This window comes from Pleurodeles waltl, chromosome 5 (assembly GCF_031143425.1).
Source record: "Pleurodeles waltl isolate 20211129_DDA chromosome 5, aPleWal1.hap1.20221129, whole genome shotgun sequence".
Classification (NCBI taxonomy): Eukaryota; Metazoa; Chordata; class Amphibia; order Caudata; family Salamandridae; genus Pleurodeles; species Pleurodeles waltl.
Window position 1 is genome coordinate 446,553,504 of NC_090444.1, and position 25,943 is coordinate 446,579,446.

At 42.7% G+C, this 25,943-nt stretch overlaps 1 protein-coding gene across 2 annotated transcripts in view; it reads left to right on the forward strand.

Moving 5' to 3' along the window:
• The window catches only part of ACTR2 (actin related protein 2), a 167,446-nt gene that overhangs the window by 24,208 nt on the left and 117,295 nt on the right, over positions 1-25,943 (forward strand). For both annotated transcript variants that reach the window (XM_069234264.1, XM_069234265.1), the window contains exon 2: positions 2,889-2,999. In XM_069234264.1, coding sequence (XP_069090365.1) covers positions 2,889-2,999 — 111 coding nt within the window. The remainder of the gene's footprint in view (positions 1-2,888; positions 3,000-25,943) is intronic.

The following is a 25,943-nucleotide window of genomic DNA, read 5'->3' on the forward strand; positions in this document are numbered from 1 at the left end:
AAGTTGGGAGAGGAGACCTTTTATTTAGCATTTCCTGATAAGTTGTTCACCAGTGAGGTACCGAAACAAAGCTTTCAAGCCATGCCACCAAGTCAGATTTTAGGCTGGCCTTAGCATCCCCCATACCAAATGGGGGAGAAACCCCAGTCAGTGAACTCCTCAGTTTTGAGTTTGCTTCATGGTTTGGTGCTCCCCTTCTCTGTTAGGCTTCCCTTTTCTTCACTTACCAGTTTTCACATCGCATGGGGAAGAGGTATTATTCTTTATCGGGATCTACCTGACCAGTCAGAATACTTGCCTTAGACCTCAGCCCTAATCTGGGGTGTTGGTGCCCAGGGACTGGTGACCCTTGGGCTTCATCACATGCATTGACCTGCAATAATTCTGTCTCGTCTCACCTTCCTCTCCAGCCTCCACTTCACTACCCACTACTTCTGATGTCATCCCATTTTTGTCTCCAACCTCTCCCCATGACTGCTGCTGTGACCTCGTCTTCTCTCCAAACTCCATTCCTCTCCTGACTGCTCCTCTTTTCATCTTCCCCACTTGCCGTGCTGACTCCTCCCGAACTCATCTCTTCTTCCTCTCCAGCCTCTGATTACTCCTCCTGCTTCCTATTCATCTTCCTCTCCAACCTCCACTTTTCTGCTGACCCCTCTGCTCTTGTTTCTCCTTTCTTTCCAACCTCCACTACTCCATTGACACCTCCCCGGTCATCGTTTCTTCCTCTCCAAACTCCTCCCCTCCTCTGACTCTTACACTACCCATCTCTGCTTGGGGAGAACTCTGTCAAGAAACTGAGGGGACTCAGATGTCCATCCTCCCTCAAAGGTATTTTCCAGAGCGTTGGCTGATGAGGGTTTTATCCAATCATTGCTTTGTCAAATCCTGGAGGTGTAGCCATTTTGATATATAAGACCATGACCGAAGGATTGTTGTCCCAGCACTGCTAAGATATGTCTGGCGGAGAACATTGCTTGGAGAAGATCCCCGTTACACTGCAGTTAATTTAGGGCTGCTTTAGGTATCTTCCTTTTAAATTTTGATGCTTCTTTTTTCTTTTTAAATTACTTTTAGTGCTTTCTGAGCGAAAAGTATTTGAAAAATAAAGGAGGTTATGTACAATGATAGAACATAGTGAATTCAAACTGTTTTGAATACCGCGAGTGTGTGTTTGCTTTTCCTTCAGTATTTTGATTTATTTCTCTTATATTTTTCAACAATCTTTTTTACAAATAGGCATAGATAACAAACAATAGTCTGGCACCTGCATTATAGAAGCAAGACCTAATGGTTTTGCCAAGGCCTGTGTAAATGTTTTCTTTTCCCTAGGTTACATGTTCATAATTGATCGCTAATAATCGTGCAGTGCTTTTTGTCTGAACATCTACCAATGTTGCAGATCCAGTCAAACTTGAAACTTCCACTTTTTCTCTATTTACGTTAGAAATTTAAATATGCCAGCAGAAAAGTCAATGCATTTGCTTTTGAGTAAAATATTTTATTTATTGTAGCATGGTAGGCAAAAGCTTTGATATGCTGCTCAATGCTGTTTGGATACACTGCTGTAATCTAATTGATTTATGTAATCAAAGGCCAATAAGGTCATTTTTGGTAAATAAATGTAAGTTGGCTTAGTGAGCATGATTTTCATTTTTCAAAGCTGGGCAAGGGTACCGGCTTCCATAAAACTCCAAAATCTGCACAAGTATTTAATTAATGAAACATAACTGTCCTTGTATACAGGTAATATGTTATTGGTCAACAGGACTACAAAGAATAAGAATAATGCATGGAGGGTCAGCCTTGCTCAAATAGTTTAGTTTGTGACCCATGTATCCATTTTTTTTTCTTAATTTTTCTAACATTTGTGAGCTCTTTTTTGACCTAATAGCCTTGTTTAAGTTTGGCTTTGACTTTCTCACGCCTTTGCAGCATTTAGTACGACAATGGTAGGGCATAGTGGACGAATGCCACATTGAATATTGAATAGCGCAGCAAAACTTTTCACTCACAGTGAATTTGAAACAGGGGTTCCCTTGCCTTTGTGCTGTAAACGTGTAATTAAGTAACTGTTAGAATTAGTTTTAGATGAGGTGAAAATAGGCTGTTTTTAATTCTGAAATTAATGTATTTGGAATTTGGATCAGTTGCTAAATTAAATGTCAAATTGCCAGAATTCTAGATTGGGAAATGCACATCTAAACCCAGCATGGAAATCGGAGGTCGTTGTACCAGAACGTGTTTAGATTCTTATTTTTCCAGTGTTAAGGAACTTTAAATTTCAGTTTATATTCCACTAGTAAAAAGCAGAAAAGATAGATTTTCTGGATGCCCAGCGCCAACTTTGGTTCTAGATATGGTAAAAAGTAATTTAAACTCTTTAGAAACATCCACAAACATTAACAAGCCTACTTCTGTTAAAACATTTTAAATCCCGTAGATGCTACCGTCTCAGCAGCCTGAAGCAAACATTTGTTTGCACAAAAGCTACCTGATGGTAGTCAGGGAAGTGATAACGAGAATCAGGAGGAAATAATTAACATTACTTGCCAGATCTCAAACTTCTGATTTCAGGCAAAAATACTAAATTTGGAGCAGAATCCACGTACATATTTTTTCTTTCTTCCGGAAAGTGTGGTAGAGTAAATTCTACATATGTATTTTCTACTGGATTTAGTTCTTTTTCTATAAATCTGAGGGTTTTCACTACCATCAAACTGTAATTCTGTCCATAAATCACAAAACGATTTGTTTATTGTGCCCAATGTGGTAGCACTTTTTCGCTTTGGCCCATTGGTGTCAATTGATATTACCTTAAATTAATTTGATTTGTGGAATTGTCCTAATAATGTCTTTCTTTTTTGTGCTTCTCGTCTTTGATTCAGTTTGTGAAATGTGGGTATGCTGGCTCAAATTTTCCAGAGCACATCTTCCCTGCTCTTGTTGGCAGACCAGTTATCCGATCAACCACAAAAGTGGGAAACATCGAAATAAAGGTAATTTAACTTAAATTTTTGAATAAATGTTACATTTCTGAGGTATGTTTTTGCTTCTCCATCTTGTATGTTTCATAATAACAAAGCAGATTGAATTAACCTTGTTACAGTTGTCTTTTTTTAATTCTTAGTTGAGATCACTAAGTGCCACCTGTCTTTTAATTAACTGAGGGGGGGGAGTGTTGGGGAGTGTGTGTGTGTGTGTGTGTTGCGTTGCACAGTGTCGTCACTGTGTAGTTTTGGTTCAGATGAGTTTACCTAGACGTTTTGACCCCGTGGACAGATTGATACAACATTTGGCAAAGCTTTTAATCAGCTTTGGTCTGACATGTTATTTTTTTGTTCAGATAAATGTAAGGAAAAAAATAAGTTATGTCATGGTGGGATAAAAAATGAAGTGGTTCTAATTTTAGCTCCCAGTAAATTTTGCTCTGAACTGATTTACAACAAACTTGACATGAAAGTAGCAACTTACTTAGAAAGTGTGCTTTTGTTGGTTGGTCAGTAGGTTTTAAGATCTTAGCAGTTGAAAAAATTGCAGTACAGGCTTTAAGGGGTTAACATCCTCGTATGTATCTGCTGTTTTAACTCGAGCCATGACTCTAATGACTGTTGTCACTATTGTGAATAATGGTGGCTGGCTGCCCCTTGTGCTTGCTGTAGAGGCAGATCCTGTAAGGAAAGATGTATCATGCTGCTACTTGGGCAGAGGATATAACCTGGTCTGAGCCTCACTCAATCAGAGAAAATGAGTCTCATGAGAATCTAGAAGCCCTGGAAGCTTTTTTCTTGTTATCCGATTTCTCGGGAACTGGTAGACTTGCTATGTCTGGCTGAGGCTCAGTCCCCAATTGCGACCCAGACGAGGGTGCCAGATTATACAGGGCTAAGGCCTGCTGACAGTTAAAACCTGGCCAGTCTGGGTCTGGTATAACTGATTTTTCCTTTCTTGCTTCAATCTACAAATTGATTTAATTTCACAGGGAGGAGTATAAAAAGGACTATCTGGCTTTAAAGCCTTCCCACCTAAAACACAAGTGGCATTGTGAAAAATGTCTAAAAACATGGATGTTCTTTAAAGTGGACTGAATGACATTAAGTCTCAATCTGCCAGTCTGGTGGAGTCAACCCAATCTATTAAAAACCAATTGAATTATCAAAATCAAGGTAGTCTGCAGGTCATAACCCAAAAGCTGGAAGACACTGAAAATTCAATGCAGCAAAATAATCTGTGTGATGGGGATTCCAGAAGGGAATAAGGAGATGATTCTAGAAGGTACATTGTTCACTTATTTTGCAGTCATTTCCTCAACTCAGTGACTGGAATATTAATTGTCAGATACAGCGGGCACATAGATTCCCCCTCTGCAAGCTAAATAAGAGTAGGACAGCTCAGTACCCTCGTGCCATCTTGATTTTCGTTGGGAATTTCATGTTCGGGCATCATATGTTCTAGCTGCCTCCTCCTCGTAAACCACTCAAAGCCTATGGTGTTGAGTTCTTTGTCAGGTCTGGGTTTTGCTGTGAGACAGTAGAACGCAGATGACACCTGCAGGACACAATATTATCTTTTCAGAAACTTGGCACAATGGTCTCCTTATTAGAGCCTGCTAATCTGAAGATATGCTTTAACAGCCAAACAATCTACTGTCCAGATCCAGGGAGAGCACAGGACCTGCTAAAACAATTGAGAGAACCTAATGTTGATTGATCTGTCTCTTAGCTATGTTATACCTTATGTCTGGATCATTATGGGCTTATACATCTTCTGTGGTCTTTCAGCTATTTCATTTGTTAGTTACAGTATCATTAAAAAATCCTTGCTTGCTAGTGGTCAGTCTCACCTCTTTGTCCCTCCTTCTTTTGTGTGGGAGCAGGAACCAGCTACTGTATAATTACGCTTTGTCCTGTTCATCTAGTCTGTAGGGGATTTTTATTTTTTTACTTTGTTTCTTGCTGCTGTTCAGGGAAGTTTCCCTTTTCATTTGCAGAGCATTCTTGCTCTATGCTTAGCTGTAAACAAGGCTATAAATCAAGCTATTATCTTGGTCACATTTGGTCTTTGTGGGCTCTCTGTACCATCTCTCAGCTGCCTGGCTTCCGCCCTTCGTTGCCTTCAATTTTCTTTACCGAGTGTGCCTGCCTATGGTGCCCACGGCAGAGGATCGCTTGTAATTGGTTATAGCCTAGACACCCAGCTCTACCAGTGCTCTGCAATCCTTAGAGAAATTGCCAACTTCTGCTCTATACTGGGATCCCACTAGCAGCTCCATTAGTGCACCTCATTTCACACACTCCAAGCCCTCAGCTATGCTGGTGCCAGAACTCCACACATGCTGTTTGCCAGAGCACCTCAGTTCTTGTAGTCTGTACACACTGCTGCTCCAGTACTTGGACCTAGGGCGCAGCTCCATCAGTGCACCTCAGTTCACACACTCCAAGCCCCTCAGCCGTGCCCATGTTGCGTAGGCTCTCATTATTCTAATGAGACTACTGGATTTATACTGGAGCAGTCGTGTTCCATAGCCTGAGACTCAGCCAAGGTGGCATTCCATGGTGTGCCCAATGATGAGTCAAGAGCCACATCCTCCAGGAAGGGAAACTCATAAGTAGCTTCCCGTAGCAAACGCACCCTCAACGCGCATGTCTGGTAATGAGCCTTCTGCGAGAACATCAACAAATCAGCGTCCAAAGAAAGCAATCGCTGCTTAGAAAGACAAACTTCCAGTGCATGTTCCAAAGAGCACTAGAGGCACCGAAACACGGGCTGCACACAATGTAAAACCGGTCTGAATGACAGAGACCAGTCACACTCCAATTGCTCCAGGAGTGTTGCTCCAAAATACTGCATCATGTGTTCACGACACAGCTCCGCAGATGGAAGCGCTAGTGTTCCGTCTAGTTGCGGCGAGGCAGCCATTGTGCATAAAAAATAGCAACAGCAAAACGCCAACTATTATAGCTAAAGTTATTGAAAATCCCCCCAAAATATTGGAGAATATGGAGTGGATGGCTGATGGTATTAAAACGAATATGGAGAAGAAGGTGTGAACGAAACCACAACCAACAGCCTTAACAAAATTTCCGATTCCAGTAGTACTGGACGCATTAAATATCCGTCCCACGAGTTCACCAAAGTGTCTCGGAAAGTTGGTACTTAAAAGGGACTTTATCTCTGCTGACAACCTTGCCACCTAAAGTGCGTAGGTCTCGCGTGCAGATGTAAAAACTACATGCTTTTGAAACAAAGCCTTGAGTCTGCTCAACTTGTCAAAATTAACATTAGAAGGAGCAATACGAGGCCAAATGTCTGCCTCCTCTTTTGATTTAGTGGGAGGAAAAAGTACGTTCCCGCAGCATGTAACAATCTTAGAGACTGAAACAACATGAACTATTCCGGCTCGCATCCCACAACAGTCTTCACCATTGAGGAGAACATAGCTGCTGTTTGAAAGCACCTGGAACGTAGCTCTAATCAAGGGGACTGGAACTCCCTTCAGATAACAAGCCAAGTTCGCTGCAGACGCGTTACACGTCCCATGCAAGGACAGCTGTTTACAAACCATTGACTGGCTGACAGAAGTCTCGCATTAATTACAGCTAAGAAAGACTTCTTTCATGCCACTGAGACATTTGTATGCGAAGGGTAGCTCCCACACCTCATGGATGTAACTATCTCCCAGTTTTTCGTATCTGCCTACCGGAGTGTGTTTTTAACAGGATGTGAATTGTAATGTGGAAATAGGCAGATTAATGACCCCGTGTATTAACCACTCAGCAGATGGTATTTCAGCCACAATAAAATGCAACTTTTTTAACTTTTCAATGTTTAGCATGACGTAAGTCGCTTCTTTCTTAGCCATTATTTGTTGTTGCGTTAAATTAAAAGAAGAAAATAGTTCCCTCGCACTGACATATTGCCAGGGAACGCAACCCGCCTTCAGTGTTTGAAGCGTCCAACCCAACTGCATGATGGACCTTAGCTGACTATGTCCATGATGTAAGGAAGACATACCTGTTTGTTTCTTCTGCTATAGACATTATACAATGTTATTTAAGGTATATAATTGGTTGGACAGGGTATTAATCCCATTATCTACAACAGCTAATGCCTTCTTTAAATTTTCCTGTCTGTTTGCCTTAACCGGGCAGCTGCTTCTTGTTGTGAAAGCTTCCAACTTTCATTATATACTTCATATAAGAAGTGTTTTCTGCGTTGTTTTCTTTGGCCTACAGGAAGTCCTGTAAGTCAGTGTTATTAGACAGGAGACTGAGCTGTTCTCTAACTTTGTCTAGTGAGGAAGTCTTCAACCATTGCTGGCAGAGTTTCCCTACACTGTATGTTGTTACTATACCCGCATGTTCGGATGATATATAGTGGGGGTCTGGCCTACTTGTTCTAAAACCCATGAGGAGTTAATAAAACGTTTGTGACACCCATTGGTATCTATTGGCCACAGTAACCACCCGCCAGGACGTTTCATTCTGGACCCTTTCATCAAGCTGATCTTCAGTTGCATTTATATATTTTTGCCATTTATAAAATTTAGCAGGGGCAGGTATACTGGGTGTGTTCAATTCCTTAGTCTTTGCTAAGCCTAAACAACTAATTTGTTGTACAGTATCATTCAAAATATCATTTGAACAGGTACCAGGCATGCTCTAAATTAAGTAGGGCAATATATATCAAATATTACTTTATCCCAAACAATCCCATCAGGAATTGGTATAGCGGAAATGTTCACAAAAGACAAGTCTCTGCGGGCCTTGTGAGAAGAAAAATGTGGTTTTAGGACCTAATCCACCTGTTCAACTGCTGATTTTTCAGGAAGAAAATTACTATGCAGGGATGTGGAATTCCTATCGCCCGACGCCCGGGACATCTTGTTTGGGGTCAAGGGCAACAAGTTTTTATGTTTACTTTGTCCTTGGGACAAGTAGGCCCAACCCTCTGCAGCACAAACCCTTTGGCTGCCTGTTTACAAAGAGTGGAACTCTCTGCAGTTGAGGTAATGTGTTTCCAAAAGATAATGCTGTTCGAACTTGTATTTATGGTTCATTATTTGAAAGTCTTCATTATTAGGGTGAGTGCTGTAAATAAATGTTTTAAGGTCACACTTCACTACTGACGTTGGTTCCAGTAAAAACAAAAAAAAAAAGTGTATACACATATTTGAAAAGTTTAGGCTATGAGGCTAAATATAATGCTCCCAGAATGCTCTCTGATTAGATGCAAATGAAGTGTCATTTAGTAAAATGTGTTGATGCATGCTAGTATTTCCCAAAAATATTTCTAATGGAAAATCAGTGTAACCATTTTCAACACGATTATGGGAAGCATAAAAATAAACAAACACTGACAAAGCCAACTGATCCGACTTATTTTTATAAGTCTTTTAGTTTCATCAATGCGTGTCTTGTTTTGACATGGCTTTTGTAACACTTTATTGTTGTGGGAGCTACCAGGCCCTCAACATTGTAACAAACACTGGCAAAAACCACCCAAAAAGTTTTTGAACTCTAAAAGCTCACGTTGCCACCAGTGGCATAACAAAGGCCCCGCAGCCGCCCTCCAGGGGGCCCCTTCAGCACAGCTCCTGCCCTGAGTGAGTCTGGAGAGGGGTCTCCTCCATGTTCTTTGCAAAGGGGCACACTCCAGTTTCGTTACGTCACTGATTGCCACTGTAGTTCCTGACACTGAACAAAACTACTTTGTGTGCCAATATGCTCCTTGTGGAAGAGCAGAATGCGATCACTCACAGTAAAGCCAGCCGAAAGAGAGAGAAATAGAAGTTTAATAAAAACAAAATGTCTTTGTTAACACCAGACCTAATTAGGGACCAAGACCCACATGTAGGTAGCTTTTTGCATGTCGCAAACAGCGACTTTCGCTGTTTGCGATGTGCAAAAAGCACATTGAGATGCACAAACCCAGTTTTGCGATTCGGTAACCTGGTTACCGAATCGCAAAACGGGTTTGCGACTCGCAATCGGGTGTTCCCTTCCTAATTGCGACTCGCAGTGCAATGTAGGATTGTTTTGTGACCGCGAACGAGGGCGCAAACCAATCGCAGTTTGCACCCATTTCAAATGGGTGCTAACACTTTCGCAAAAGGGAAGGGGTCCCCATTGTGAATGTCACTGTAAAAAAAATTTCAGAGCAGGCAGTGGTCCTGTGGACCACTGCCTGCTCTGAAAAAATGAAACTAAAACGTTTCATTTTTCGTTTTTGTAATGCATCTTGTTTTCCTTTAAGGAAAACGGGCTGCATTACAAAAAAAAAAAAAAAAAACTGCTTTATTGAAAAGCAGTCACAGACATGGTGGTCTGCTGTCTCCAGCAGGCCACCATCCCTGTGAGGGCCGCCATTCGCAAGGGGGGGTCGCAAATTGCGACCCACCTCATGATTATTCATGAGGTGGGCATTTGCGAAGCCCTTGCGAATCACAGATGGTGTCAGGGACACCATCCTACATTCGGATTTGCGAAATTGCAAGTCGCTCTGACTCGCAATTTGCGGGTCGCAAATCTGAACCTACCTACATGTGGCCCCAAATTCTTAAAGTCACAAAAGTGCACCCATGGTATATGTCGTACCCCTATAAAATATTTGTGAACTGTATTTTAGCATGGGTAAATACGATGTGTAGATTTGCTCATGTGAAAATCTATTGAGCATTTGCAAGTTCATTTTCCCTCCAGCCACTTTCTTCCCAACCCTGGAAGAAGTTCTAATTCTGCCATTGTCAGGAGTAAATGTCCAACCTTTCTTATTATGGGAAAATATTAGAGAGAAGCTGGTGAAAATCTTTAACACATGCAGGTTAGTAGGTTTGCAGACTCAAAGGCATTCCAGCCCTGGAACTATTGCTTACTGCATCCTCCAGCCCCAGTATGCAGATCTGCAGAAAGGTGGCAAAATAAGGAAATTGCTACAGTAGGGATTGAAACTGCAAGTATTCAAGTCCTACTATGGTAGTAGCTCTGGCATAATCAGAGAGGCTATTATCAGAGCTCTTCCATAATGAGATTGCTGCCATAATTTGTCGCCACACTACATGGCACCAAAGGGACAAGTAGATCTTTTTACAGGACAAGTAGATTTGAGAAGCAACTTGTCCCCTGGACAAGTAGATATTTTAATAAATTCCACACCCCTGCTATGTATTAATAAAAAGGAAGTGATGACAAACCCAATCCAAAGCAGGAAAGCTAGTACAGTCAAAGAAAGCCACAGATAGTTCCATGGAAGAATGAAGTAAGTTACTTTAAGCCAATTTATCAGCTTACGTGGTTTTGACAGTTCAGGTGTTGAAGAGGCGAATGAGTCCGAAAAGTCATCATTGGTGTCGGCAAAGTATCCAGAAGCAGTTTGTGCAAAGACTGGAGCCCTGTTTGTTGGTGGAGTTTGTGTTTCCCGTGGCGGCACCGAATAAATAGCACCATCCGTCTGTGTCGAAGCTATATCAAATGGATCAGTAATTTCCGTATTGTTTGATGTCAGTGAACCTAATGCAAAATCATTTTCCACCCTCCCTAAGCCCGGAGAGGTGTCAGTGTTGCTGCTTACAACTTGTAGAGGAACTTCTTGACCAGTAGTGAGAGGGATTCGGGAACTACTGGCTGTTCCTTTGGTCGGCTGTGCAGGATCGGCCACATGGTGTAGTTTGACATTGTCGATAGAGACAATACGATTTTCTTTGGCACCAGCCAACTGCGGTAGAATGACAGTTCTGGTACCGTGTATTCCCAAAACTGGGACCAGAGCACGATAAGAAGGGCCAAATTCCTTTTTCACAGCATCTTTTTCAGGTACTAGACCCCCCCCCTCTCTAGGAATCCAGCCGGTAAGAGTTACAAGTACATCTTTAATTCCTATGGAGGCAGCACTGGCAGAAGAGTTGTCGTCACAGAATTGATGTAATTCCTGTAAGACAGTGACACGTTCATTTATGTCAAAAGGTGTTTCTGCCGCCTCCACGCCAGGACCACGCCAGGACCATCAAGATCTGGAACATACATTTGAGTTCCAAACTGGCACTCATATGAAGTACGACCACCCAGGGACCTTCTAGGCAGATTGTTAAGTGCTCTCTGGGCTCCATACAGGTGATTAAGCCAACTACGACCTGTACCTAAGACTCTGGCTGTTACGGATTGCTTTAAATCACGGTTTAATCACTCCACGACACTATTTCCCTCTGGATGAAATGGAGACAAGTACTGGAGTTGGACCCCCAACGAAGTCATGGCATCCCTGAAATCCCTTGAGGTGAAAGCAGGGCCCTGGTCCGAGTGGAAAGCTGCAACTGCATATGTACTGATAAAGACTCGCAAATCTTTAATAACAGTCCGAGCGTCAGCTGAGCGTTGTGGCCACACCCATAGAAATCTGGAGCAGGAGTCAACAGCGACTAGAATATATTTGTATGCACTATCCTGTGGTATGGGACTGCAATAGTTCAAGTACACACATTGCAAAGGTTTGTTAGAAATTAGGAAGGGTGTCTGTGGTGGGCGTTTAGCAGTGGAAACTTTGATTTGTTGGCCGATGTCACAACAAAGGACATACTGCTTGGCCTCCTTGTATAAGCCTGGCCACCAAAAATGGGCTTGTAGCAATGATGTTGTATCCGCCACACCAGCATGGGCAGATGCTGCCCCCTCATGTGCTGCTTTAATCAACTCTGGTCTTATATCTTTATTGGGAATTTCTTTAACCCCTATGCCTGGTATTTTAACTCGAGCGTTTAGGCAGCCTCCCATTCGGTAGAAATATTTAGCAGGGAATGCTTTTGGATAGGGCGTACCATCAGCCGTAGCTTTCACTGCAGCCCATATGTCTGCGTCCTGTTTCACTCCTGAGTGGGTTACTGCAGCAGCAGTAGCTGTAGCAGCTGCTGACTTTGCGGCTTCATCAGCCAGTGTATTCCCAGCCACATGTATTCCAACATGCTGGTCTCCAAGTGAATGCACAATATGGACATTTGATAGCGTTTCCTTCAGATCCGCTACTTTCCCCCACAGTAATCTGTGTTTAATGGTGTTGCCTTTAGAATCTCTGAACCCATTCTGGTGCCAATTATGCAGGTATTCGTTGAAGGACTGGACACAATAGTACGAATCACAAACAATCAGGGTGTGCTGTGCAGAATCCTATGTTCAAGTGTCATCACCAGAGCTTTCAGCTCTGCTAGTTGTGCTGTGCAATCCGCTAGGGTTTGCGTAAATGTGTGTAGGGGACAACATTTATTATCCTCCATGTAGTCACTTACGACTGCGCAAGCAGCGGAGTATTGGTGCTTTGTGCCAATTGCAGGTTGTGCAGAGCCATCGGTATACATGACTCTATGATATTGTTCAGTAGGCAGTGTGTTTGCTGGAACTGGGTATTCTAGTTTGTATTGCAAAAATTCTTGAGTTTGTAACTTTGGGTCAAAACTGTAATCTACATCAGTGGCTGTCAAAAATGTGGCCCATTGGATCCAACGTGATGTAATGCTTTTGCGTTAGGAACGCTGGCTTTTGTGACAGCCCCTAGGGCTGGTATGGGAGAAACCACAATAATGCGTTTGCCCTGGGCAAGATGTCTTTCTTTAATGACCGCCGTCTGAACAGCAGTGAGAAGTTTCTTAGTAGGAGCAAAGCGTTGTTCTGCTGCTGAGTATAAATGTGATTTGTATGCTATCAGGACGGTCTTTTTAATAGGTATTACATGGTAGGGGGATTCTTTATCCCATCCTACATGATTGCGATATAACTAGGGTGCCTGCGCCAATGCCCAATCAATGGCGTAGGATTCCCCGAGTTCCTCTGGAGCAAGGGGCAAGAAAGAAGGTTTAATAACCTCTTCCCCATATGGGAAGGGTCGGACAAATTCAGGTTGCCATTCTTGTTCGGCCAATAAGATATCATATATATTTACCATGCGATCCCAAAAAATTGCGTCTACTGTGCATTTAATGTCTCCTTCTAACTGTAATGTTACTTAATACACCCTATCAGGCGTGGAGACCTTCGCATGTCCACACTTTCTACTTGTAGAAAGTCATCAGTTGCTTTTACCTCCAGATGCTCTAGAAGACTCCGGCGAACTATTATAACCTCTGCCGTGCTGTCTTGCAGCGCTAGTGCCCACTTCCTGTTCTTCAAGAGGACCCTCTTCTTGAGTGGCATGTCGTATTGCAACTGCTGCCACTTTTTTCTTTTTTAAATTGGGGTTTCTGTTGGGGAGGTTTCTCTTCCTTTTTTACAGAAACTTCTGAGCGTTGTGATTCCTGTCTCGGATTCACGTACTCTGTTCTTCATTCTGATCGCCCACCTCTCTCACTGCGTTTTTCCGATGAGTCCTGAAAGGAACAAGATTGGCGTGTATCAGTATATTGATATCTATTCTACGGGGTCTCCATACGCGGAGATTCTCCCCTTTCTTTTTTAGTAGTTTGTTGTTTTTTATTCCAGCGTTTCTTGTTCGTCTCAGGAGCTTGCTTTGAAAAATCTTTTTATTAGATTTGCCCTGAAATTGTGGTTTAGTTGGTCTGGCCCCTAGACTATCTTGACCAATGCTAGAATAGGACTCTGCGATAATCTTGGGCAACTCGTGTTCCTGATCCTGTTGAGGAACATCACAGAGCTGCATGCGCACTGCTAGTGCGACTGCTTCCCCTTTGAGATTGCTTAAAATAATGGAGGATATTGTGGCAAAATTGCCCGTTAATTGAATCCCGAAGTCCAGGGCCGGGGCAGCCCCATATTCATCTTGAATTTGCTTCAACTCATCCGGTAAATTGGCAAATATCGGTGTACCATGTGCTGTAGTATAGAGCGTGGCAAATACCGTGCCCCAGGTATTACAGTTATCTACTGTGGGGACCATCCCAAATGGCAAGCACATCGTTAGAATTCTATGTTTATCCTGAGGTCCGGTATGGGGAAATTCTGCTTCCAGTGCATTTATTTTTGGAGCTAACCGAAACTGAGTTTCTTCGCGTTTGGCGGGTACTTTACCCATAATTGAATGTACAGTTGCAGGGTTAATATCAGGCATCACTGCATGTGGTTGTGCTGGAGCAGCACATGCTGGGTTTGTATTCAATGTTTGCATTGCAAACTGTACTAATCGTCTGTATATTGCTGTCAGTTCAGTATATAAGCGACAAACCTCAGCTACTGCTAAATTTACTACTGCAGGATGAGGTGTATAAGTGGCCAATAAAGGCCAGGTAGGACCATCATTACTTAAAGGACCTAACCTAACTGGTAAGATTGTGTGGGGTATGGCACCATCAAGCCAATTATTATGCTCTTGATAAGAGGTATTTCTAAATATGCATATGCTCTGTATTGTCCAGGTACGTTTGCAAGTGTATAGTGATGAAATGTGTTTGTGTTCCCATCAACTGCTGGAAATGTGACCCAAGAATAAAATAGTTCTGTTCTATAAGCTGCATCTTTGTCAACAACAAATGTGACTGGACCCCCGGGCCGTTAGCCCATTTGCCAATAAATGTGCAGTCAGGGGTTGTCTCATATTTACTGCAATTGCTACCTGTTGCGGATTCGCCATAATAGATTTTAAATTTGTTCAGAGAAGGCACACCAAATGGGGATTATCCTTTTAGAGTTCAAGCTTCAACAACCTTCAGCATCAGATAGGATGTCCTACTTAGCTGAGGAGGAAATCCTCAATACCACGGACGTCTCCGTATATAGTACAGAGGTGTTGTCATATATAGTGAGACAGAGATACTCAGGAGGACCTGAAAATTAGAGCCTGACCAAAAGTTGGTGGTGCCATGTCGCGAAGGCTCTCATTATTCTAATGAGACTACTGGATTTCGAGTGACAGAATTGCCTGCAGTGTGGGAGGTTGAGTCTAACCTACTACAGGTGACACTGGTTGCTCCAATCTGGGTTCTGCTCCGGCTGACTAGCAGTGTCTCATCTCTACCCAAGGGCAGGGATGATTGGGCAGCTGAGTGGATGACATAACTGGTTTCTCGGGGAAGCTGTGGTCACTCAGGTCTCATCCGTTTCTCTCAGTTACACTAGTCTCATATATACAGTGACAAACATAGGCAGTATATATTTCAATAATGCTTTAATAGAGCGACTGCATCTTAGATAGCAAAGCGTGGCCTGCAATAACCAGGACGATACAGCATGACAAGATTAAATTTGTGACAAGGAGAGTGAAACATAAAAATAATGCTACCATATTGTCACTAGAGTCAACAGACTAATTCCTACCTAGGCATAGATAGAGCACCGCATGTTAAGCTCTAATTCTGTCCTTCAGGTTCCCCTGGGAAGAAATCATCCCCCATACCTGAGCAAAGGCCTGAAGTCTGTAAAGACAGCTGTAGCGAAGCATTCGGCAATCAGTATACAGTCCTGGTTCTCTGGCTGGAATCTCCCTCTAACGTGTAAGGGACAGAGAAGTGTTTTTATAATAAAACAGCTGGTGTTCTGAGAAAATGTCCCTGTGCAAGGATATGTATTTTCTATGAATGTGAGAGACTAAACTTATACCCCGTTTACTGACAACCTATCTTACTGCAGCCTTGGAAAAAGCACAGAGTGCGCAAGAATGTCTTGTTTGAGTGTCTAGTGCTGGCCTAGGCAAAAACAGTGAGATGGTGAGAAAATAAAACAAGACCGTGGCTACTGTAACAATAATAAAGCAAAGCCAAATAAAATATATCTAGGTTAAAGTGCACAGCAGCAGGTCTAGTATGTTAAAGTAACGTGCATGAAGCTATAACTAAAATGGCTACACAACACTAGAACCCCATATGCTGTCTGCCAGAGCACCTAAGTTCTTGCAGTCAGTACACACGGCTGCACCAGTACTGGGACCTAGGGTGCAGCTCCATCAGTGCACCTCAGTTCACACACTCCAAGCCCCTCAGCCGTGCCCATGCTAGAACCCCACACACTGTCTGCCAGAGCACCTCAGTTCTTACAGTCAGTACACACTGCTGTTCCAGTACTGGGACATCGGACGCAGCTCCATCAGTGCACCTCAGTTCACACACTCTAGCTGCACCCGTGCCAGAACCCCACACACGCTGTCTGCTAAAGCACCTCAGTTCTTACAGTCAGTGCACACTGCTGTTCCAGTACTGGGACCTCAGCCGCAGCTCCATCAGTGCACCTCAGTTCACACACTTCAAGCCCCTCAGCCGTTCCAGAACCCCACACGCTGTCTGCCAGAGCACCTCAGTTCTAACAGTCAGTACACACTGATGTTCTAGTACTGGGACCTCGAGCGCAGCTCCCTCAGTGCACCTCAGTTCACATACTCCAAGCCCCCCTCAGCTGTGACTGTGCCAGAACCCCACACACGCTGTCTGCCAGAGCACCTCAGTTCTTACAGTCAGTACACTCTGCTGTTCCAGTACTGGGACCTCGGGCACAGCTCCATCGGTGCACCTCAATTCTACCCCGTCGAGGTCACCTCGTTTCCTACACTGGGACCCTGCTCACATACAGTTCCGTTACAGCAGCTCAATTCTTATATTCAGCCCCACTGCCAATCCAGTACTGGAGCCAAAAGAGCTAAAAACAGCTCAGCCAGTGCACCTCAACTTTAACATCCAACACCACTGTTGATGGGTACCCCCACAGCTCTGGCAGAATCCATCAATTTTAACATTCAGTGCATGTTTCTTCTCCGTACTAAGGCTGGCACACACGACCCTCGCTTCTGTAGTTCAGAGGCAAAGCCACTCCCATGCTGGGCCCCACTCGTAGCTTCACCAGGGCACTTCTAGGCTAACACTCAGCAACACTGGCCTGCCAATACTAGGTTTCACACATAGCTCCATTAACATACCTCACTTCTGTGTTGGTTGAGGGCATGCAACTGGCTTATGATGCTTCGTGTTATAAGGTGTTTTATTTCCCTTTCATTTGTGTTTACTTTCATTTTCTTTTTTCCTCTTTTTTTAAATTGTACTTGGAAAAGCATGATGAGCATATGTATGTTATTCCATTGTTGAAATACTCTCAGAGTGGGAGGGCTCTCTTGTCCGCCGTGTCATATTTAAACAGAATGGAGGGCATCGGTGTGGGCACACATCTTAGTATTTAAAGTCCTGCTTGGGAGAGTAGCATGGAATGGGTGTGTGTGTGGGGGCGGGGGATGGAGAGGTTGAGAATTTGGGGAGGCTGGATTGGTGTGGTGCATAAGAAAGTCAATAAGTTGTTTGATCAAAATACATCAACTCTGGAGAGGCAGCAAGAGTTTTATGGTGTAAAAGGAAAAGATAAATCATTAACTGAGTCAATCGAGTGAAAAAATAATGCCATGTGTAGGAAAAATATTTTGTCTACTAATGGATAATACTTTTAAAAGTCGTAATCTGGATGCGCATATGCTTCTCTGGAGCATCAATAGTATGCGCTTTACTGCCAAGGTTCGATTATATGAGAGTAATTAATTGCTGAACCCCCATTGTCTCTGTGTTCAGGAAACTCATCTTATCACAGGTGAACTTCATAAATTGAGTCGTTAGGTTATACACTTGCTGCAACAAGGATTGATCTTCCAAAGAGGGGAGTGGCATTACACTCGTAGGTGGAAGGAATGGATTGCTCATCAGGTTAAGCTGGATAGGTCAGGGAAATGGCTCATCTCTCGTGTTGGCAAAGGTAGTTCACAGCTAACTGTATGTGTGATATGTGTGATTTATGTCCCAAATACGGATGATCCTACAGTGTTCATTCTCCTTCTTGGCGATCTCGGCATGTGGCAGGACCCAGTTCTCATCTGCGAGGATTTTAACTTGACTATTCACCCAGGGGTAGATTCAGCCACGTTCTTTGGAATTCAGCCAGTGGCGCATAAGAAAGTCCAAGGGAGCTATGAAACACATTGTCTTTGTGATGTCTGGCGGGCTTGTCGGGTAATTGCACATGATTTTCACTTTTTATCATGTTCACATGTTACATCCTGTGGTATAGATATGTTGTTTGCAAGTCACAGTATTCTACCTGCCGTGTATTTTAAATTAAATCCCCGAGTGGTTGACTGTGCTCTTCATGTTGAAACCAGAAAAATCTAAAGTAGCCCACCTTGCTGACAGTAAGAAACAAGCATTTACATGAGTATTACTGGGATTGTTTGAGAGGTTAGTTGGTCATATACAGGTTTACTGGTGTCCAAGACAAACCGTATTAGGAATTTGTTTAATGTTTTGGGCGTTAAGATTCAGAAGAGTCTGAAGACAGCACGTTATTTTATGATGGTAGAGAAATCAAATGATTATTGTCTCTGAATAGACAGTGATGGAATTCGGGATGTTAATATTATTAGGGATACAAGTAATAGGAACAAAATGTTGCAAGAGCTAACCAAGAAGGAAACCTAACAGCATGTTACAGAGAACGCAGTGGAAAAAGTGGTAAGAATGTGGGATATGTGAGCAGTAGATGTAGGTTAGGGATCACAGGGCCAATGCATTGGAGGATCTGGCTTAGAAAGCTTTTGTCTCAAATGGAGACAAATATAATATTAAACCAGGATGTGCAGAAATGTCCATGTTCAAGACAGGGTAGCAATTGGTGAAATGGTGTGATATGTTGCAAAATTCAAGCGAGATGGGACACACACGTTGTTAAAGATCTCAGGTGATTGGATGTCATAGAAGGTGTGGAGATTAAGGTGTCAGTTGATTCAGTGTCGGAATATAATAATTTTGGAACAAGGTACTGTGCACGATAGATGTGGTTAGGTAAGCAGTATGACTGGGTGAGTATAGAGGAAACCTCATCAGGAACAAATCATGCTTCCGGGACAGAGTCTGATTTTGGAGGATATAATTGAGATGCAACCCAAGGTGTTGAGCAGTGAGTAGTTTTGAAAGTTGTGTTATGAATTTCTGTCATAAGTTCACACAACACCATGAATCTATTCCTGTGGTTCACAGAGTGAGGAATATCAGTTGAAAGCTCAGGTGTTCAAGATGTGTGATACAAAAGTAATTAAGTCTTTGGAAATTAGTGTTCATTGTATTAACTTAGGAAATATGAAAGGCTAATTGAACTACAGAATGAGATCAAACTACACCCATAAGTGAGGGCCAGGATGGCTGTTCCGAGCGCCGGCAATTTAGCTCTACTTGGATGTTTGATAGGCCAAACAAGAGAGATTGTTTTCCATGTGAACATTCATTATTCTCCACTTTGACAAATGTATTTTGACAAACAGCAGAGTTTAACTTAAGTAAACAAGGGCTCCTTAGCGGTGAAAGGTAGCTTGTTTCATCTTTTAGACCGGACAGCAAGATCCAGTCAGTTTAGCAGCATCCTGTAACTCTGACATCACAAACTGCTTGCGCTTGGCATCAAACCTCACCTCAAGCTCCTTTTTCCACAACGAATGATCATCCAAATTGACGCTGTCTTTTCCTGCTTCTCCTGGTACGTTTTCTAACTCTGATTTCCTCCACCTGCAAATGAGCTAGCTGTATCTAAATGTATGTAGCTCATAGGACGCTCAGCAAAATAGTCTGGGTTGACAGACACCTTTTGCCTAATATAAATTAAAAACTGGCTTTAATGGGTAAGATAAGGGTTATTTTAAATTGTTGACCTATCTTCTGGACACCATCGAATAGATTTGCACACATTATTCTGCTTTTCAGGCTATATCAGTTCCAAGTCTACTTCAGCTGTTGGTTAAAGGAAAATGCATTAAATACTTAAAGAGAAGACAGGAGAATGCTGTTTCTGTGACAACAAAGTGTTGAAAGGTGCGGTTGAGTAACATCATGATGCCTTGGTTGTCGTTCTAAAACGAAAAAATCAAAGCCTGTGAACATGTTGGGGGCTAAATCTTCCCAAGATTCCGATTAGTGAGACGATTTGAGGATCAGGTGGGACAGGGAGCAGCATCAAAGCTGCCCATAACCTGTGGCAGTGGCTATTGTACTCAACCATACTATATTTTTCCTAATGTTACATCTCTCCTACATGACTCCCCCCGAAGATCAATTAGATATTTAAATGGACCAAAAGTCACCGTCCAATATGTGGTTCAGCCATTGCCGATTACTTGCACCTTAGCTTATTAATGTCTAGCAAGAAGTTCAGCAATTCCTCGGTTACTCGTATGACATCTCTGAATCAGATAATATAATGCTATTGTTTGTTTTGAATCCAGTCATCTAGGATGGTTGAGTTATCGCATGTATGCAGTTAAAACTGGTAACCCGTGCACCTTAACATATGATTGCAAGAAGAGTGGAAATAACTGGCTCCTCCTAATTTTATTCCATGCAAGAGCGGGGTGACACAGGTAGCATGAAAGAAATTAACAATGTCTATGTTTCAGAATCATTTTGGTAAAATCGCTATGTGGCAGTTTATTTAGGATAGAGTAGGCACACATAGTAAAACGGTTGCACCTGAGTTTTCTTCATCAACCTCCTCAAAGGTCATGAGGTAGGTACTAACCAGGGAATGCTGTACATGAAAAGTGTCAAGAGTTGCAGCTTCCTGAAAATGAGGGTGCCCAGTGAAACAGGTTTGATTCACCCGTTGGCTTCTATATAAGGATTCTGCAAAAAATCAAAAAGTGGTTATAAACTTGCTGTGAAGAGAGAAAATGAATTAAATGTAAAGTGTGGCCTCTTAAGAGCGTACTATTGATGATCAGGGTGTGAAATCATATGTATGGTTGGTGGGGACAATTATAAAGGCACTTCTACTCAGTGATATTGATTGGTGATGCTTGTATCTTTGTTTAGTGAATGACTAGATCAAGTTTATGTAAGGCTTAGTTGAGAAGACTAGGAATGGGGGTGGCTGGGATTTCATACAGAAGGGAGCACATTTGATTGCCATCTTGTGAGTACTCTGTCATAAAACGAGACACAATATGTCGATTGGTTGTCCTGACATTTGCCTATGTTTGTGTGGGATGTGCCTTATAAGATTAGGGTTGACTGCATACTCTTTTACATCTGCTTGCTATTATGATTCCTGGTATACTGATCCCACAGATTACGCACTGTTTAGACAACACACAAGAATGACGTTTTATTATGAAACGTATCTCAGGGTAAGAAACATGTTAGCCAGATTAGCTATTCAGAGTTCAATTGACTGAAGGGGAAGCTGAGTTTGCTCTTGAGGAACTGGATGAAGGAAAGTTGAGTGGATGAGTTACAATACGAAGGGGAAGTTGGCCATTACTGACGGTATTTACAGCAGGGTGTGAAGTTGAATGAGGAATTAAATGCTCTGGAGCTATAGCTGCTGGGGTTACACCAATATGATTGTGTTGAATTAAAAGGCTGTACTGTCATTATGGATAAACCTGATGATGGGCCTGGAGTGTGAGTAAATTGAATCACAAGTGTTGTGAAATTAATTTCCTTATTTGCATCACAGACATACGAGACAGAATTTCCTGAAGATGAGACTTCAGGACTTGGAGGCTAAGGATGGGCAAATTTGCTAATCAGGTGGTTGGATATTGTATGTCCTGTGACTAAAGTAAGAAGGCAGATAGGACTGCTCACTATTCAAAACTGAAGTGATATTCACCAAGACATTTGGGTAATATAGCTTTTATAGAGACCTTGAGGAAGAAAAGTACTGTCCTTGGTTTGCTGTCCGTGGTGAAGGCAGGTGGAATTTTTAAGGGCGAGGACAACTCACAAGGTGGTTGATGTGTTATGGAGAGTATTATATGGAAGAATTGGTGTTGGGCAGTGGAATGCAGATATGTATGATTTTATGAGCGAGATGGGCATTGAGGTATTTACCTCCCTGTTTCATCCTCAGGGTAGTGATCCTGCTGAGTAGATGCGTGCGTCAAATTTTACAACTGGTGAATGCAGTCAGTTGCAGAGGAGGGATGTAATGGAGGAGATGTGGACTTGCAGGCGCATGTAGCAAACCCACACAGGAGAAACTTCCTTTGTGTTCATGAGCGGTAGGAAAGCAAGACCCAAATTAGAGATTGACAACTGTTGTGTGAAGTGATGTCAGTATAGATAGGGTGCTAGAGGGTGTAATGGGGAAGCAAAAGTATAACGATTATCATATTCAGGTATGGTGGGAAGATTGTTGATTTTGCTGTGGATGAAGTTACAGTGACAATCCTGAGATGGGTGTGCAAGGGAACTACTCAAATTTCAGGACTGTATTCAGGACAGTGAATAAAGTAGGAAAGCCATGTCACTTTGAATGGTGATTTGGAGTGGAAAATGGAGAGTTAAATAAAGGTGAAGCAGGGTAACGAACGTAAGGATATGGAATGTTGAACTGATCTAATCATCTTATCGTGATATTGGGGAATTACTGGATGACTGCTGAGTTAGTTGACCCAGTCTTATATTCTTGTCTATAAGATGAAATAAACTACCTTCTACCACCTCAACGTCAGCGTCCCCTCAAGCTTATATCTATTGTTTTGTCAAAAGACCTTTTTCTGAGTAATGAATGGTAACATGGAAAAGAGCCTTTATTTTTTTGCCAGTCAAACATCCCAGGATATCTAAGCAATAGATGCACGGACCAGCCAACTTCGTCTGCTCTTGTAGCTGAATTAGTTGTTGAATTAGCGTTTCATACGATTAAAGGAATAATAAATAAATTGATTAGTGCTAATAATAGGGGTTAGAATTTTGAAGCAATATATGAAATGCTGTGTAAGTTCATAATTTATGAAGGCACACACGCGTTTATAAAGTCACTCCTTTTAAGCACCGGTGTTTGAATATTTTTATGCAGTTAGAGCCTTAGAAGTGAGTTGTCTGTAAAGTAATTTAAAACTTGTTTTGAAGACAAACTATAGTTTTTCGTCCAGAAAACCTTTCCTTTTCAGTATTGTTCAGCATGCAGAGTGTGAACTATGTAAAACACCGGAAGAAAGATGTGGCTTTGTTTCAAACTCCTCAGGAGGCATTAAGCTGAAGCTTTAAATAGCCGTGTAATTGCTACTTACGCATTTACTGCTGTTCCATTTAACAAAGCCAAGTAAGAAGTCTTTTCATGATGATTTGCTTTTTCTCCACTTTTAATGGCTCATTCCAAGTTAGACTTTCAAATGGTAAAATCACTGATCTTTCATCTTAACAGCCAGTGGCTTCCTTAAAATTACATTTAGATTCAGAAATTGGACACCTGTGCATAAAATGCAGTTGAAGGTGAGAAAAGATACATAATGTGAAGGAAAGAGCGCTGTTCTTTTGCTTTGGAAAATGTGGCAAGTTTTCCGTCAACACAGATCGTCTTTTAGATCTTACTCTTCACATGTTGTCACCTTTAACTTCATGCAAAATCCACTACCCCGAAAACCCCAAATCAAACTTTTGTGTTTCAAAATAAGCAATTTTGTTGTATTGTATTGCACCCACCTGTTGATCCTGGATCCCACTAGGACCCAAAGAAGGGTTTTCCAGGCTACATTTGCATGGTCCTGTTTCCCCAAGCTCAGTCTCATCCTGGCACTATGGTGTGTGAGCTATTTGGTACATCCCAGTAGATCACATTACAGGAGTGTACACATTCCATAACCAGGCATCACAGTGGCTGTACCTTGTGAACTGTTTGAAGGAGTGGAGGAACATTTCAGAGATGCTTGGCAATGGCTAGCTATCACCTTTACCACAATATTGCTTGGAAGCACATTTGTGATATTTGTGTTCCATTTTCCCTAGGTTCTTGATTGTATGTGAGGTGGAGGATGAAGGCCACAGACTAGTCTCCACACCAAGTACTGCGCTCTAAAATGTGCTTCTGTTTTAGCACAGAAATTGGTAGACATGGTTTAGGCATTTGATGAAAATAACAGGATGGGAATGGATATAGATTCGGATGTCATCAGATTAGGATTTTGGATTTGTAAGTGATTGTGTTGAATCACAAAGGATTTTTATCTGGCATAACATCCTGTATCATGTCTCCTCCGTAAAAATAGACTTATCTTACACTGAAGGTCAAACGGCTTGGTACTTCAATGTCTGCAAAGCAGGACCCAAGACTCCCTCTATCATAATAGGGGTGGTCCAGCTAACAAAGCCCCAGATGGGGCCTCACGCTGTGTATAGCAAACCCTCAGATAATCGTAATAGACCCCAAGAGGACTACCAGAGCATAAAACTAAAAACCGCTAAGCCTGAACAACACAGACAGACCTCGCAGGTAAATCCGATGGGAAAGAGGTATGTCCTTGGCACAAGGCCGGGAGAAGCGGCCTACATGGAACATGCTGACCACATAGAGCAACTCCAGCCCCTTCACAAAGGCACCCAAAATGATGAACCAACCCCCCAGTTGCTGTGGGTTCTGGAGTTCATCCCAAGATCTACCACTGATATTCTCAATCGCTCCTCTATTCTAAGACTGATAAAAGCTCTCCCGGATCTACAGCACGTGGGCTCAGACGACATCGCTGCAATTAAATTCACCCAAGCCAGAGGCTGCCAACACACGGACCCCACGCTCCGTATTTTTGCGGACCCGGCCCTACCCATGCAGATCTTGGAAAGAAAGGACCTACTGAAAACCTGGGGTATTGAGGTAGGCATCTACAAAGGTGAACGATACCCACCTCCATTATTAGCTTCTCATCCTCTGGAAAGGCCAAAAGGCATGCGGTCCGTCTTGCATGGTGCACCCCAGACAGCAGAGGGCCTGCAAAAACCATTTTCGAGAGAAGGCTTCCCAAATCCCCGTTGCAAGTCCAATTTTGGAAGCAGGAAGGCAAGAAAAGGCTGGTCCAAGTTCAGAGATCCCACCTTGGAAGGGAACGGGTACCACCGGCTCTTCTTTTGGGAGCATCGGGTAACAGCTGGGGAATTATCCCCACAAAGAGTATTGAATATCTGCTTGTGGAATATAGGTGGCCTGCGGGCAAAAATAGAGGACCCAGAGGTAACAATGTTTTTTAGAACCTTTGATATTATACTTCTACAGGAATCCTGGGCAATGGATTCAATACCGTTAGTAGGATTCATTGAACATTTCAGTCCAGCCATAAAAATGAACAGGCCTGGCCGGCCAAGGGGAGGTCTAGTGACATACATTAGCACGAGCATCCGAGCAAAGATCACAGAGCACAAGGAGGAAGACTTACCCTTCCAACTTATCAGGCTCGACGGATGTGGAAAAAATATACAGGATCCAAAGATCCTAGTCAATATATACATCAATCCAAAAACTAAAATAATTGAAGCTAATAAGTTACTATCCGAATTGATAAGGATGAAAAGCATGGTACAATCAGCATATTGGCTAATATCGGGCGATTTTAATCTCAATCTATTCCACATGCCTGGCGAAAATCACATCCAAACAGTGGCAACAGTGCCCGCCCAATCTCTCCCAACTAAAATCAGGAAAGACAAATTAGGTGAGAGTTTCATCCGCACCTGTGAAGGTATAGGCCTCTTCGCACTAAATGGTCGAAAGCTGCTCAACATTCCTCCAGCATGGGCAAGATCCTCTGGGAAATCAGTCTCCTACCTAGACTATACACTGGTAACCCCCGCCCTGTACATATTAATGAGTAACTTCAGCATTGTGGACCGAGTGGAAAGTGATCACAAGCCTCAGGTGATAGTGATCCACTCATCACCACTCAAACCGGAAAAAGCAGTAGCCCTGGAAGGGGCTTTTGGCACCGAAAACCTAAAACGACTTAAATGGTCATCCGATACCATCGTAACCCAAGCAGAAGACGCTAAGTCTAGAATTAATGGCCACAGGTAGGGCGAATTTGACAACGGTCTGGGAGAACTTTGCCACCAACCTCATTAACACAGTAAACGTAGGAAGCACAAGAAAGGGAGCGCAATTGAGCCACCAAAAGTGTTTATATCTTCCACAGCCTATACGGAGAAGGAAAGCAATTGTAGCTAAATTATTAAAGCAAATGCGAACACTCCCAGACAACGGTCCACTATTGGCCGCCCTGCGAGAGCAGAG